This window comes from Neophocaena asiaeorientalis, unplaced genomic scaffold, assembly GCF_003031525.2.
Source record: "Neophocaena asiaeorientalis asiaeorientalis breed wild unplaced genomic scaffold, Neophocaena_asiaeorientalis_V1.1 scaffold95, whole genome shotgun sequence".
Taxonomy (NCBI): Eukaryota; Metazoa; Chordata; class Mammalia; order Artiodactyla; family Phocoenidae; genus Neophocaena; species Neophocaena asiaeorientalis.
This window is the reverse complement of record NW_020174924.1, coordinates 764,508-780,363: the sequence shown is the minus strand read 5'-3', so window position 1 is coordinate 780,363 and position 15,856 is coordinate 764,508. Positions and strand designations below refer to the sequence as shown.

The window sequence follows — 15,856 nt, the reverse complement described above, 5'->3', positions numbered from 1 at the left end:
AGTACCCAGTCATTCTTTGTTTATTTACACATTAGTTCTTCTATAAAGTGTAGTGCTTCTGCCTGTCTTTCAGGTATGCCTCCTGTTGGGGGGACCTTTTCCTTGAGGAATTAAATATATATGGGTAGTGGTCACTTCCATTCACTGCTTTCCTGAAAGTCATGGGAGTCAAAAGTTGAGGTACCTGGGTCTGGGCATGTGAGCTACCAAGGGACAGCCTAGTCATTTGGAGAACTGTAAGTTCCCACAGGCAGGCATTGTGAAGTAAATGGAGTATTCAGACACTGGCATCGTTCATACAAACACAAAAAATGATTAATTGAATTACCTGCCTGTTGGCCTAGCCACCGTGCTGGTTGAAGTCTGTTCCGTGGTTTTGAGGTTAAAGGGTTATACTGCTTTCTCAGCACAGTAGTACTAGTCCTTTGATCCTGCCCAGCAGTCCTGCTATTCTAATTATGAAACTTTTGCATCTATTTTAGTATCCCACCATTCTGCTTAGCAGATCAGCTCAGCCAAACCTCTAAGGAGTAATTTTGCTTTGAGAGAAACCTTTAGTGGTACTGTTTTTAAATTATTGGACAGGGAATAATAAACTTTTTATTTGCCTACTGTATGCCAAACATTGTACATTATCTTTTAATCTTCACAATAACCCCGGAAATGTATGTGATGTTACTTTCATTTTACAGAAGAGAAAAAATAAGACAGTGAGGTTAGATCATTTAACCAGGAGTAGGACTCTGATCTGTCAGACTTCAAAGCCTCATTCATTATCGTCTCGCTACATTTAGAAATTCAGTGCTGACCCCTGGAGGAGAACTGTCTTTGACCACAACATTAGGCGAGTAGGCATTCCATAGCCTGTTAAAGCTGTGTCTTTAGCAGTTGTAGAATCTTGAGAATGTAAAATTTCTTTTTGTCTTTGTGTTTCTGTCTGTTAAAAGGAAAAAAAAAAAAGGAATAGTTTCTTTTATTTAACTTAGTTATTTTGAAGATAAGATTATGTGAAATATTTCAAGCTCTACAGAGGAAAATCACTTGGTCAGTCTTGCAAAGAACTCAGTTTTTTAGCCAATGCAAGTCAAACTAGCCAACTGAATTTTCATCAGTCCCATGTCGCTGGGTCACTTTTTGTGCCTAGAGGCACAAGTGTGATAATAACAGTGTTTCTCCCCCAGCCACACATACATTTTTTAGCATAAATGTTGCAGTGAAAACAATCCCTCATAAATAATTAAGAGTTCCCTAGTGGCCTAGTGGTTAGGATTCCCGGTTTTCACTGCTGCGGCCCAGGTTCAATCTCTGGTCGGGGAACATTGTGCAAGCCATGCAGCGTGGCCCCCCCCCCAAAAAAAAGTAAGTAAATATTTATATTTTTCTGTTAGGCTGAAAAAATATATGTATACTTGGCCCAGTTAAAGTAGGGCATGCGAGGGTGGTGTGGGAGAGCATAAAGAGGAACAGGACTCTGTTACCTAAAGTATATATATTATGGCGGGAGGGCAAAATGGGCAAAGGGGATCAACTGTATGGCAATGGATGGAAAGTAACTTTGTGGTGGTGAGCACGCTGTAGTGTATACAGAAGTAGAAAAATAATGTTGTACACATGAAATTTATGTAACATTATAAACCAGTATTACCTCAGTAAAAAAAAATTATGTATATCATTATTTACGCTGGATGTCCAAAAGTGGTGTCACACAAGGTAGATATATTAATTCAGTTAGATATTCCTCATCTAGAACCTAGACTATTATTTTGAATGGTGAACATGTGCCAGTGAAGAGGAACTCCTCCAGATCCAGTCTAACTTGACCCCAGTGATCGTTAAAAATTAGGTTCTTACGTTCTGTCTTCAGACTTAGACCAAAACTCCAGAGTTTTACTGGAAAAAAATCTACAATGAGGCTGACTTAAGAATGAATCCATGCCCTATTTTTGAGTCATATGGGTATGGTTTCATCCATTCACTTCTTGCCATAGTTTCAAATTGGTCACCACTAAGGCTTTATGGTCCCAAGCCTAAAGGAGATAACTAAAATTTCATTGCTTTCAATAGTGATTACCACACTATAGAAAATAGTCCTTTATGTGTGTATTAGATGCAGCTTCTTTTACTATACCTGAAAGCTGTGTCTGCTACAGGTCCTAAAAAGTGAAGACGCTTAAGATGTTGTGATGCCTCTTCTGAATGTTTCTGGTAGGAAATGTGCCACTGCCTGTTTACTATCTCAGCAGTCTGGAGAAGCCCTTGGTTTTGGTCAGATAGCTCCGCATTACCCCTCCACAGCCCCACTACCACACACCTTTGGCTGGAAGTTGAAAATGCATCCCTTCACAGAAGTACACTGAGTGCCTTTTACCACCTGATAAGCCAAGGAAATATTGTAATAAGTCATACACAGGCCTTGCCCTTGTGCAACTTGCATTCTAATATGGGGGTGAGGGAGGATGGATATCAAACAATGAATTATATAATGTTATTCAGGCTACTACAAAAGAGAAATTATGGATGTTACAAGAGAATTTGTAATAGGGGCATGTAGTCTACACCATAGTATAGTTGGGTGGTTAAGAGTGTGACTTCAGGGCTTCCCTGGTGGCGCAGTGGTTGAGAGTCCACCTGCCGATGCAGGGGATACGGGTTCGTGCCCCGGTCCGGGAAGATCCCACATGCCACGGAGCGGCTGGGCCCGTGAGCCATGGCCGCTGAGCCTGTGCATCCGGAGCCTGTGGTCTACAACGGGAGAGGCCACAACAGTGAGAGACCCACGTACTGCAAAAAAAAAAAGAATGTGACTTCAGAAGCCACATTGCCTAAATTTGAATCTGGCACCACTTTTCATTAGCCGTGGAATGTTGGGCAAATTGCTTATCTTCCTGTGTCTCAGTTTCCTCATCTGTAAAATACAGTTATTTCAAGTTTAAGAAAATTGAAACTGCTGATGCATTTTCATTGTTTAGAAGAGGGCCAGGTACGTAATGTACATTCAACAAGTTTGGCTGTTTTTTGTCTGGGAGCTCAGGGAAAGCTTTTCTTTGAAATGACGATGTTGAAATGAGCTTTGAAGGATAAGTAAGAATTAAATAGGCAAAATCGATGGGGAACCAGTTAGAAGGCGATTGCAATAGTCCAGGGAAGTGAGGATGGTAAATTGATCCAGAATGGTAGTAGGGGCAGAAGTGGATGGATTTGAGGGATGTTTAGGAGGTAAAGGTAGGATTTTAAAATATTGGATAGGGGTGGTAAGGAAGAGAGCTTCTGGTCTCTACAGTCATGACTGAATAGGAGATGCTGGAGGATGATTACCCTCTGTGTGTGTGCGCGCGTGGTGGTGTGGATGGAGGAGACTACCAAGGAATCAGTCTCCTTGAGGTAATAAGCCTCTTATAGGGAGAGTTGGACGAGTGGGTCAGCCAGGGAGACTGGAGAGACTACCAGGAAGAGCTATTGGGTAAGCAAGTGAATAAACAGGCCTGGAGTTCAGACGTCTTGCCCAGAGATATAAATGAGAGATGTAAGTATATAGATAGTTTGTTGAAGAAAATAATGAATTGAGACCTTGTACGTGAATTAGACATTCTTGAAAAGAAAGTATAGAATGAAAAAAGGCGGCCTAGGACCAAAGCTTGGTGAACTTCAACAATTAAAGGCTGGTAGAGGAGAAGAATAGCAAAGGAGAATTGGCCAGAGAGGTAGAATGAAAATCAGAAAAGTGTGGTGTCCTGGAAGCCGTTCAAAAAAAGTGTTTGGGCAGCGGGGGTGTTTCTGAAATCTTTATGACCCTTCCTTGGCGCCCTGAGAGTTTTAATTTAGGTCTCTCACGACTCAAAGTTGGATGCTAGTGACTTAGAACATCTATAGCAGGTTAGGCTGACTGAAGCTGGTTAGTTGAACATGATCTTTAGACGCTAGAATCTGAAGTATAGTTATTCTTGGGGCTTCCTTGGTGGCGCAGTGGTTGAGAGTCCGCCTGCTGATGCAGGGGACGCGGGTTCGTGCCCCGGTCCGGGAAAATCCCACATGCTGCGGAGCGGCTGGGTCCATGAGCCATGGCCTCTGAGCCTGCGTGTCCAGAGCCTGTGCTCCGCAACGGGAGAGGCTGCAACAGTGACAGGCCCGCGTACCGCAAAAAAAATAAAAATAAAAATAAATAAAGTATAGTTATTCCTGTTTGCTGTAAATTAGATTTAATGTAGAGGAAGCAAGGGTTACAGTGCATATTCAAACTCAATAGATATTAGCCTGCTGAAATTAATGAATTATTTTGAAGGCCATTCATGTGGGTGGTGATTCCCTCTAAGGCTGCCTAGCATCTCCAAGGTAGGTAGAGACACTGGGAAAAAGTTTTTTCTAAATAGTCTATCCAGCAACATTCGTTGAGTACCTCCTAGAAATAGTGGTTACATACCAAGAAGTGTGCGAGATGTTTCATTAATCCTCATTAATGGCCCTGTAATTTGAGCCCCCTATGTACAGAGGAATGAACTAGACTCAGAAAGGTTTATTTACTTAGTGGGACAGAAATTTGAACCTAGATCCCTCTGACTTTAAGCTCATCATACCTCCACATACAAATATAACTAAAATACGAAGTAGAAGATAATTATCCCCAAAGAGTACTTAACAAAAGTACTATGAAAGCTCATATGGGACTGGTTACTCTTAGCTTGACAGTGAAAAGTAGAGATGCATTAAATCCAATGGACATTTTAAAGTTCTTATATTATTGGACATTTTTGCTTTGTTCAATGCAATTGATCGCTCTTTCCCTCAGCAACACTCTACTGTCTTTGCTTCGGTGATATTGCACTCTCTGCTTCTCTAGCTTTGCCTTCTCTACCTGCTTAGTAGGTGTGGCTTATTCTGATTCTTAAATCCTGATGTTCTCTTGGGTTCCTCTTTAGCTTTTTTCACCCTACACCGAAAATTTCAAATTTGGGGGTTTCCAGCTAAGTGTCTTTTCTAACGCATAGTGTTTAAAACATTAAAAAAAATTAGTTGTCTGCATTTAAAACCCAGAAGGTTTACATAAAACTCTGTATTTCTGGCTTTTGAAAAACCTGAAGTTCTCTTTCAATCTTGGATGTGTGTTTCCATATGGCAACACTTAACTAGAGCTGAATAGCAGCTGCTCTCTTTGGAATGGACATCCAGTTCTTCACAGACCCCTTACATTCTCTGTTGTCTCCCCAACAATATTGGTGCAGTGTTTCATATACTAGCTCTGATTACCCAGAGTAATTACCTAGGTAATCTCCACTCTTAAAACTACTATTTTGATACTGATAACTCTGTCACCAAGGCAACTTTTATATTTATAATCCAACCTTTTATTGAATATCACTACTTAACATGCTATAGGTAACTCAGACTAAACATGGCTGAACTCATCTTTCCCTGTAAACTCTAGGTTTTACCAATTTTTATCCCCTATTATTCCGCTCTGGCCTTTCCTTCCCATCATTACCTTTTGAACCAGATTGTTATGATTCAGGCTCTAATCATCTTGTTGGTTGCAAACAACAGAAATCATCTTTTGGCTAACTTAAGCAGAAGGGGAACATATTCGAAGGATATTGTGTGGCTCACAAATCAGTGGGAATGCTAGGGAATCTGATTTAGAAAATGATCTGAAACCAAGGGAAGTTGGAAACATGGAGAACGTGGCCAGGATCATAGCACTGAACAGTCTATGATGCTGCAGAATTCCAGTGTCTGACATTGCTGAATATTGTCTAACTGGTTGGTTCTGGATCTTTGTATTACCACTGCAAAGTCAAGGTTTTCCACAGCAGTGTCCACTTAGACTAGGCTAGGTCATGTGCGTACTTCTTCTCCGACAGGAAGAGGAGATGGGACTCTGCCCCTCATTTTAGTACCCCCACCCACCCATCCCAGCTCTATAGTGGGGATTAAGATCCACTCTTCCATTGAAGACTTTTAACCTTGTGCTATTCTCCCAATATAGGAAGGGGGAAGCAGGAAAAAAAATCAGCAAGCACCCACAATACAACTCTTTTCTGGACTACCACAGCAGCCTCCTGACTACTTCTGTGTCCTCTGTTACATCAGCCCCCAAATCTATTCTCTATCAAACAGCCAAAGTTAGCTAACTAAAATGCATTTCTGATTATGTCGTTCCATGTTTCAGTGGCTCCTCATCCACCTAGAAGAAAATGCTTTAACATGGCGTTCAAGGCTTTTTCCTTGAAGGATCTGGCCCTTACCTATACCTTCAATCTTATCTCCCTCTGATTTCTTCTTTGTGATTTACACTTTAGCAAGACTGAACTTCAGAGCTACTTAAGAGTTTCCTCTACACGTCTCATGGCTGTTTTTCATTGCTATCAAGAATGCAGTTTGGCTTGTGGCAGAGAGAGCGCTTTATCTTTTAAGAGTAAAAGGCCCCATGTTCCAGCAATTGGGCTGACTCACTCCCATGATGGACGGAAGATTTGGCCCCTTTTAATGGGTCGTGGGAGAAGGTGCAGTCACTACAGCAGAGGAGTTGACAGTGCTGCTAGAAGGCAGGGGATTCAGAGGGAGGCGGAGTTGGCCTAGTGTGGAACCCTCCCTCCCGAGTTTACGCTCTTTGGTGTGCAGAAAACAGTGTAGGTGGTGGGGGAATTTAATCGCCAGGACTAGTTTCCCGCAGCTTGAGACGGTTCTGCTGGCCAGGCTCCTTTTTTTTTTTCAAGCAAGCTGCAGGCTTCGCTTTGGCCCTGGAAACCGGATAGGCCTCTCCGTGCGCTCTCAACCTAACCCCGCGGTGGCGGGGGAGGGGGAAGCTCTGTCTAGTCCCGCCTATTGCGCTGTTTTGCGTGTTTGCCTCTGTGGTGAGTGGCAGTGGAGTTTAGCCAATGAGGACGCGGGGCGGGCAGGAGCATCAAGTTAGGCTGCGCTGGAGGAGGGGGAACTGGTGCTGGAGAGACAGCGAGAGGGGCGAACCGGCCCCCCACGGCCGCTGCAGGTAAAGGCACCTCTCTTACCTTGCTGGGGTGAGGCACAGCTCTTTTTCTACTTAAGGGCTAGTCGGGCCTTCCCGCCTGTAGCTTCCACCCTCACATTGCTCCCACCCGGGCATCCACACCCCCCCACCCCGCATCTTCCCGTCTTGGCCATCCCCACCCTGGAGGGCACCCCGCTAGCTCACTCCCTCAAGAGCATGTACCTCACCTCCATTTTGGGGGCTCCAGTTGCCCGACATCTGCCTCCTCTGCTGTGTGGGCCTTACTGGCACCAGCCCTGGCAGTATGAGCAGGTAATGTACCCGGGTCCCCGCCACCCCCGCCCCCAGTCGCGTCTCCCTCTCCGTCAACCCCGCACTTCCTTACCTTGCCCCTTCCCTTACACATGAGTACATATAATTTCTGTAGTTTCTCCTTTACCCCTTGAACATACGAACATGCTTTTAGCATTCATAGTTGCCTATTTTGCTTTCCCTGTTTATTCAGAAGGACTCACTTTACCAGCCATGTTTGCCCCAAATGTCCATACTCCTGATTGAGGTTTGAGTGCTTTTTTCTGTAATTGGGAAAACAAAAACAGTAGCCGCACATTTGGAATTGAGAATGGTGAAGATAGAGAAAATGGCCTAGGATCTCGACCTTCGTGAGGAGAATCTCCTGAGTGGCTCCAAGTTAATAGCTCTATTTCTTATGGTCTGTGTCCCTCCATCCTGATCCTTTGCTGACCCTAAATTGTGATTCTGTTCACCTTGGATGTTTATTTCCCATTTCTTTATAAGATTTGAGACCCTTTGGGTTTCACAAATGTCTCCATGATACAGTTTTTAAATCCTCCTCTTTTAAAATTATGTTGGTGATTTTCATTTTAAGCCTTCTGATTTATTTTATTATCAAGGGGTTTCTTCAAACTGCTTCTACCCATCTTGTTTCCATATCGTGTTTATGTCTGCCTGCCTGCCTATGCTGATCCTCTTGAAAGGATACAGTTTCCAATAACAAGATTAATACTTTGAAGTAAAATAGTTTGTTCTTTGAGCAGTTAGAGGTTAAGTGGGCATGGCTGCTACTTTCTAAAAGTGCATATTAACCCCCCAGAAAAGATCAGTTTTTGTCAATATGGCATTCATCTGTTATCTTCTAAGAGGATGGATAGTACAGAGAAATCTGTAAAGGGAGAATGGATGTCTGTAGTTCAGTTTATATAATTTTATGTCTTAGACAGCCGGACTAATTTCTGTTGCAGTGTTTCTCATCTGTCATAAACAATATGATAAACCATAAGAAATCTTATCCCATCACAGAGATGTCGATAATCCTTCCAAACCAGGCATACTTCTTTTTCTGCCCCCCACCCCTACCCATGTTGTCCAGTTTTATTGAATATAAATAACCTAAACAATGAGATGTTTTCCTTTTCCATTTGACAAATATAAAATTATAACACCGAATGCACATTTTCAAACTTTGCATACCTTCCATCTCCCAGTTGAGAATCACTGCTTTGTTGAAAAGTATGGGGAGATTGAGATGGAAAAGTATAGAGTAGAATTAAAACTAAGTCTTTTATGATTGGACCCACAAGTTGTTATTGAAATGGGCAAGGGTAGGAGACACGTTAAAATAAGAACAGGAGAGTTGGGACTCTAGGTTTCTAAGAAAACCCAGAAGAACTACATTAAAGATGATAAAGCTGCAAAAAAACATCAGTTTATGTTTATTTCAAGGGAAGGGAGTAGTTTCTCCTTAAAGAAGACGATGAGATGAAGGGCTTTCTGTAAAGAATTCCTCTGGCTTGTTATTTGGAAGTTTTAGATGGGTGGCCTTGGATTTTAACCTTAACTTACTAGTTCTACTTCTCCCCCTCTCCCTCCCTCCCCCCCCAAGATTTTCTGTCGTTAGTCTACTCATTAGTTTGGAATTATGGAAAGTGATTAAGTGCAACCATCAAGCTCTCTGTCTTTCCTTTTGAGCATATACATATGTTCCTCTTTGGGGCAGTGGTAGGTGAAGACTGGCCTTTCATTCTCAATATGATTAAAGTTTGCTATGATTTCTTTATCTAGGCAGTTGCTTTACTTAGGGATATATTAAGGGTTTTGTATATTTGAGTGCTTAACATCTATTTATTTAATAAATTTATTTATTTATTTATATCTGGCTGCATTGGGTCTTTGTTGCTGCACACAGGCTTTCTCTAGTTGCAGTGAGCAGGGACTACTTCACGTTGAGGTGGCTTCTCTTGTTCCGGAGCACAAGCTTTAGGCACACGGGCTTCAGTAGTTGTGGCTCACGGGCTCTAGAGTGCAGACTCAGTAGTTGTGGTGCACCGGCTCAGTTGTTCCCTGGCATGTGGTATCTTCCCGGACCAGGGCTCGAACCCGTGTCCCCTACATTGGCAGGGGGATTCTTAACCATTGTGCCACCAGGGAAGTCCAACATCTGTTTATTTTTATTACCAGGGTTTGAACCATGGAAAGAGAATTCTACCAAGCTCATCTACCATGGGGTAGATGAACTTGGTAGAGTAGGCCAGACATGGGTATAGCCAGGATAACCCATAAGTAGGAACAGAAGGAGGGGTGAAGAAAGTTGGAATATGTTTGGAGAAGGTTTATTCTTTTGAGAGTCAAGGACAACTTAAAAATGTGAGTTAAAAAAGAAGCTGGAGACTAGGATTTAAAAAATTGTACAAGATGAATTAGGTCAGTAGAGGTGAGTTGATGGGAGGGGACTGAGAAGTAGTGTGACTTGATGCTGTGTGTGGCATTAAGTCAGTGGTGAGGTTTTTAAATTATTGGGCCCCGACTGACCCAGGAGAAGCAGAAATTTGGCCCCAAAATTGGGAAGGGAGATAAATGATAAGTGCATTGACCTTTAAAAACTTATACTTGAGTCATATGGAAGTAAGGAAATATTTCAGAAGCTATTAGCCTCGTTTCTCCCATTAAAAAATGAGATCTCTCTCTCTCTCTCTGACGTTGGGCTGTTGTGGAGGGAGGGAAGGAAGAGCATTTGGGTGAATAAATAGCAAGGATTCCTGGAAAGGACAAAATACCCCATGGAAGAAAAGGCAGGTTATAAACTATTATCAGCATAAACTTTTAGTTAGTGCAAACTTTCACTGTAGTTTTTATATTTTTAGTTTTTATTTTTTTGCAGTACGTGGGCCTCTCACTGTTGTGGCCTCTCCCGTTGCGGAGCACAGGCTCCGGACGCGCAGGCTCAGCGGCCATGGCTAACGGACCCAGCCGCTCTGCCGCATGTAGGATCCTCCCGGACCGGGGCACGAACCCGTGTCCCCTGCATCGGCAGGCGGACTCTCAACCACTGCGCCACCAGGGAAGCCCTCACTGTAGTTTTTTTGTGACATTTAACTGTTAGATATTTAGTGTAACTTCTCTGACAGTGAATAGGAGGTGAAAGATAATAGGTGGCAAAGTAGGGCATAACTAGAAAACAGCTGATGGTAGTGTTGAGAAAATCGATACAAGTATTGAGTAGATTTTCATTAAATTAAGAAATACCCATAACTTTAAATTTTTATTTATTTATTTATGGTTGCATTGGGTCTTCGTTGCTGCATGCAGGCTCTTCTCTAGTTGTGGCGAGCGGGGGCTACTTTTCATTGCGGTGGCTTCTCTTGTTGCAGAGCACGGGCTCTAGGTGTGTGGGCTTCAATAGTTGTGGCACGCGGACTTCAATAGTTGTGGCACACGGGCTCAGTGGTTGTGGCTCACGGGCTCTAGAGCACAGGCTCAGTAATTGTGGCACATGGGCTTAGTTGCTCCGCAGCATGTGGAATCTTCCTGGACCAGGGCTCACACCCATGTCCCCTGCATTGGCAGGCGGATTCTTAACCACTGTGCCACCAGGGAAGTCCTATCCATAGCTCTTCAGATCACCATTTTGAGTTACTTTGGGGCAGGTGTTAGATAGGAGAGGCTGGAATGAGCTAGTGGAATAGCTTAACCAGGAGTGGGAAGTGATACGGACCCTGGTTGAGATGTGAAGGGTATACAATTACTGAAGCTAGGAAGATCTTGTTTAACATTGGTGGAGATGCCACGTATGCTTTGTAATTTTGACTGATGTGCCAACTACTGATGAGTCTCTTCTCTTATCTATGTCTGATTTTCTGGGCTACTTACCCACATTATATTGTTTTACAAGGATAACTGGAATGGGTTAAGGAAAGGGGAAAAAAAGTTCGGGGGTTGTGTGGAAGAGCCTTCTTCAGTCAAGTCTGTACTGTGTAACTGACAAATTTCTCCTCTGATATCTTCTAAAAGTTGGGAGAAATGGTGTTATCAAGCAATGCTTTTCTGGATTGACAAATATTGATATCATATACAAAGAGCAGATACTACACTTTCATATAGTTTAGTTAGGTGGTGATGTACTTATAATTCCTTGTCTTAGTTTTTCCTTTTCCCAGCATTTTATGAACTTAAAGCCCCAGATGTGGATTTAGTAAACATAATTTCAGTTATTTGTAGGACAGTTTTTCAAGATAGGAAGTATTCTGCTGTTTCATCTTGGAATCAGGAATAACAGTTAGTTTCTCTAAGGACTGAATGGTTCATTCCAGACGCTGCAAGCAAATACTTTAATTCATTAAATTTTTTTTGAGTAGCTATTGTGTATGTGATATTCTTCTGGTTCTTTAGGGATCCACAGATGAATAAGACGTGGTCCCCACCATTCAGAAACTCTTCTTTCTCGGGGAAAGAGGAACTGGGCCACCATGCAGGGTTGTGCAAGGTGTGCATTGCAGGTGTTCACTGTCATCATAGATAATATGTTTGGTATGACAGTTTTCCAGCAGATGGCAAACAAGTATCTTGAGTAGGCAGCTTTTTATAATTTGCACAAAAGAACCTTTTGGGCCTTCAGAGGAAATGGACAAGAAACTTACCATTTTAATAAAATGTTAAATATAAGTGCTTTAAATAAGGTGCAGACAACACTGTGGATATTTAAAGAAGGTGAACGGACCAAGTCATCAAAAATTGCTCACCTTTTGGAGGTTCAGGGCTCACCTTGTGGAGTAGAAGACCTTTGAGGGTGTCAGAAATTTTAGCTGGAAGAGAAGTTTGGGAGGAGCGTGGTGGGGATGTTCCAGGAAGAAACTACAGCATAATAGGCAAAGTCATGCAGATAGGAATGTCATTAAGGGAACTGTATTTTCTAGTTGGACTGGAATGTAGGGTATATATGGGAAGTGATGAGAGCATAGGAAGTGTTGAGACTGAAAGTTGGGAATATAAACTAGAATGAAATTGTAGAATTCCTTGAATCTCTTGCAAAGGAAGTTTTTGATCTTAAATATGAGAAAGTGGGGAGGGGACGTCATAACAGAAACACTATGTATCGATTCATTGATAGGTTAGGTAGAATGAAGTTTGTGAAACTTCCTGGGTAAGATTATACTATAAGCTTGGTTAAAGGTGGTTATTTTTGCCAGTAGTAAGTAAAAGTATCTAAAATACAAGGGAAACTTACAAAATACAGTATATCCAGAAGGCTTTAGCTATATTCACTGAAGTATTGCTGGTATATTGTTAAGTTCTGTCAACTTACGAACCTGAAATAGAAGGTGAATGAATGTTAAATTTCCTGATCTCTGCCTAAGAATGATAATTATTAAAAGAAATGGACAGAGATAGCTGAATGATCTTGACAGACAGAAGCTTCAAAGTGTGTAAGAGCCCCAAAAGGGTGTTGGATTGTTTCTTTTTTTCTTTTTTAGTTTTAGTTTTAAAGCAGAAATGTGGATGTTCTTTCCGCTGTGTCTCTGTCCTCAGATTACCTCACATTTCCCTCTTCTCTTATTATTTTGATGCTATTTGATATTAAGGCTAGAAATTTTCCCTGAGGTCACCTACTTTGCTTATTTGTCATTTGTCTTCCTACAACAGGAGTTCCACCATCTTCCTCTGAAGACCTAGCCATCTTGCTCCATGAAGGTCAGGACGATCTGACATGCACTTGTTTCTTGCCTCTTTACCTGAAGAGTAGTCCTCTTCCATTGTGTACATTTTTTTCTTAATAGGGGAGGGGAGGGGAGAGCCATTACCCCCCCTCCCCTTCCCTCCCTAAACCTTGGGGAAGTAACCCCCATTGCTTTCCCAAGATGGCAGACCCCATCATGGATCTGTTTGATGACCCAAATTTATTTGGCCTGGACTCTCTTACTGATGACAGCTTCAATCAGGTTACACAAGACCCTATTGAGGAAGCCCTTGGACTGCCAAGCTCTCTGGACTCCTTGGATCAGATGAACCAGGATGGTGGAGGTGGTGATGTGGGGAATTCATCAGCAAGTGACTTGGTCCCCCCACCAGAGGAAACAGCCCCCACAGAACTTCCCAAAGAATCGACAGCTCCAGCTCCAGAATCTTTAACCTTGCATGATTATACCACTCAGCCCGTCAGCCAAGAGCAGCCAGCCCCACCTGTCTTACAGACACCGACGCCAACGTCAGGACTTTTGCAGGTCTCCAAGAGCCAGGAGATCCTGAGCCAAGGGAATCCTTTCATGGGTGTCTCTGCCACAGCTGTTCCCTCCAGTAGTGCTGGAGGGCAGCCACCTCAGTCAGCCCCTAAGATTGTTATCCTTAAGGCCCCACCCAGCTCCTCAGTCACTGGTGCCCATGTGGCACAAATTCAGGCCCAAGGTATCACCAGCACAGCTCAGCCCCTCGTGGCTGGCACAGCCAATGGTGGAAAAGTCACTTTTACCAAAGTGCTAACCGGCACTCCCCTTCGACCTGGTGTTTCCATTGTCTCTGGTAATACAGTGTTGGCCGCCAAGGTCCCTGGGAACCAGGCTACTGTTCAGCGCATTGTCCAGCCCAGCCGACCAGTAAAGCAGCTGGTCCTACAGCCAGTTAAGGGTTCAGCTCCTGCTGGAAACCCTGGGGCCACAGGGCCCCCACTGAAGCCTGCAGTTACACTGACCTCTACACCTACCCAGGTGACTTGAGTGAAAGGGGGAGGTGAATTTTGGTTTAGTAGAGGGCCCAGCAACTGTGTGAGAGCAAGCACAGGAGAGCTGTCTCTAGGAAATCCTGTTTAAATTCCATCTTTACTTTTTATCAGTTAGTATTGACAGCATTGTATTTATCACTTACTAGGTGGAAGCAGTTAGTGTTAATGTATTTTTTTGAGCTCTTACTACATATTCACACTGTGCCTAGCTGGTGCTGAACAAGATAGACACAGTCCCTGTCCTTACAGAGCTCACAGTCTGCCAGGAAAAACAGACCTTAAACAAGAACTCATAATAACGTATGATATAAAGTTATATGAGTAATATAGGATGCAATGGGAACAAGAATCATTTTTGGAAAACTACATTTATTTTTTGCAAGACTTACGGAAGCTATGTGTATCTCTCCCCTGTTCTTATTACTAAGATTGTCCTCCTCTGACTTTGCCCAGTGAAAAGGCTAGTTTCTAGTATAAGAAAATAGAGGCTCTAGTCTCTGAATCAAGGGCCAGAAGAGTTTGGGGGGAGGGGAAGACAGTATTGAGATAAGTAGCATTGGTGGAGAGAAGCTATAAGGAGGTGGATTTCGGTTCAGTATAGACTTTTGTTCTAATAGATTTCCAGAAAATGGAATGACTGCCATAGAAATAGAGCGAGCCTCCCAACAGTTTTTCAAGAACAGGCTTGATACCCGCTGGGCAGAGGTTATATAGAAAAGATCTTATCAGGAAAGACAGGAGGATGAACAGAAGGAATTATACTGTGCTTTCTGACCCTCAGCTGTTGTAACTCTAGGATGAGGAAAACTTGTGTAAACATTAAGGGGTCTGCCATTCTTTAATGTTCTACTTCTCTTGCAATTTCCTTTCTTCACTCTAGGGTGAATCGAAACGCATCACGCTGGTCCTCCAGCAGCCACAGTCTGGAGGTCCCCAAGGACACCGGCACGTCGTGCTGGGGAGTCTGCCAGGCAAGATAGTGTTACAGGGCAACCAGCTGGCAGCCCTGACGCAAGCCAAGAATGCCCAGGGGCAGCCGGCCAAAGTAGTGACTATCCAGCTGCAGGTGCAGCCGCCACAGCAGAAGATCCAGATTGTACCGCAGCCTCCGTCGTCGCAGCCACAGCCCCAGCAGCCATCCTCAGCCCAGCCAGTGGCTCTTTCCTCTGTGCAGCAGGCTCAGATAATGGGACCAGGGCAGGGCCCGGGACAGAGACTTTCAGTACCGCTCAAGGTGGTGCTGCAGCCCCAGGTGAGACTTCCATAGTAAAGAAGGGAAGCACATCCCTTAGTCCCTGGCTGTTCCCCTTGGCAGTCACTCACTGTTGAACGTGGGGCCAGTCTAGGTTCATACCTCTGAAGTGACATGTAGACTTTTAGTTCCTTCACCCGTGGAAACCTTGTTGTAATTACATCATGAAAAGATTTGAGGGTTATTATTGGGTTTGGGATCAGAGATGATTTGTCTTTGAACCGTTTCATTTACAATCTTTTCTTAATGTTCTTGTGAAATGAAAATGACTGGAAATATCCTCTCATTTGAAACATAAAGAAATAGCCTTAAAGAGGCCAAGTGATTGTCCTTCCTCTCACCCCCAGGGAGATGAAGGTAGGCCAAGAGTAGAGTTTGAATTTTTTTACCTTTAGCCTAGAGACCAGTGTTGGTTGTATTGTTTGAAAATTTTCTGGAATTATGGAGATGAGTATTGACATTAGGAGCATGGCTTAAGTATATTGAAGGTTAATTTGGCACAGTTCTTGCCTTTTCTCATCTGCATCCCACCAAAAAACACTTTTTTTTTTGGGAATGTGTCTCTAGGTTCAGTAAGACTTGGTCTGAGTCTGGTTCTTGAGGAATTAGAGAACTGACGTTTCTAGCCTACCTGCTT

The 15,856-nt window shown here is 43.2% G+C and overlaps 1 protein-coding gene across 7 annotated transcripts in view; it reads left to right on the top strand.

Annotated features, from left to right (window-relative positions):
• The window catches only part of CHD8 (chromodomain helicase DNA binding protein 8), a 57,012-nt gene that overhangs the window by 4,704 nt on the left and 36,452 nt on the right, over positions 1 to 15,856 (top strand). Inside the window, exons 2-4 of one of the 7 annotated variants that reach the window (XM_024761257.1) lie at positions 12,896 to 12,943; positions 13,192 to 13,953; positions 14,848 to 15,219. In XM_024761257.1, the coding sequence (XP_024617025.1) occupies positions 12,938 to 12,943; positions 13,192 to 13,953; positions 14,848 to 15,219 (1,140 nt within the window). In that variant the 5' untranslated portion in view covers positions 12,896 to 12,937. Of the gene's footprint in view, positions 1 to 6,880; positions 6,980 to 12,895; positions 13,954 to 14,847; positions 15,220 to 15,856 lie in introns of those variants that run through there. The other 6 variants (XM_024761260.1, XM_024761259.1, XM_024761254.1 and 3 more) reach the window with 6 other exon arrangements.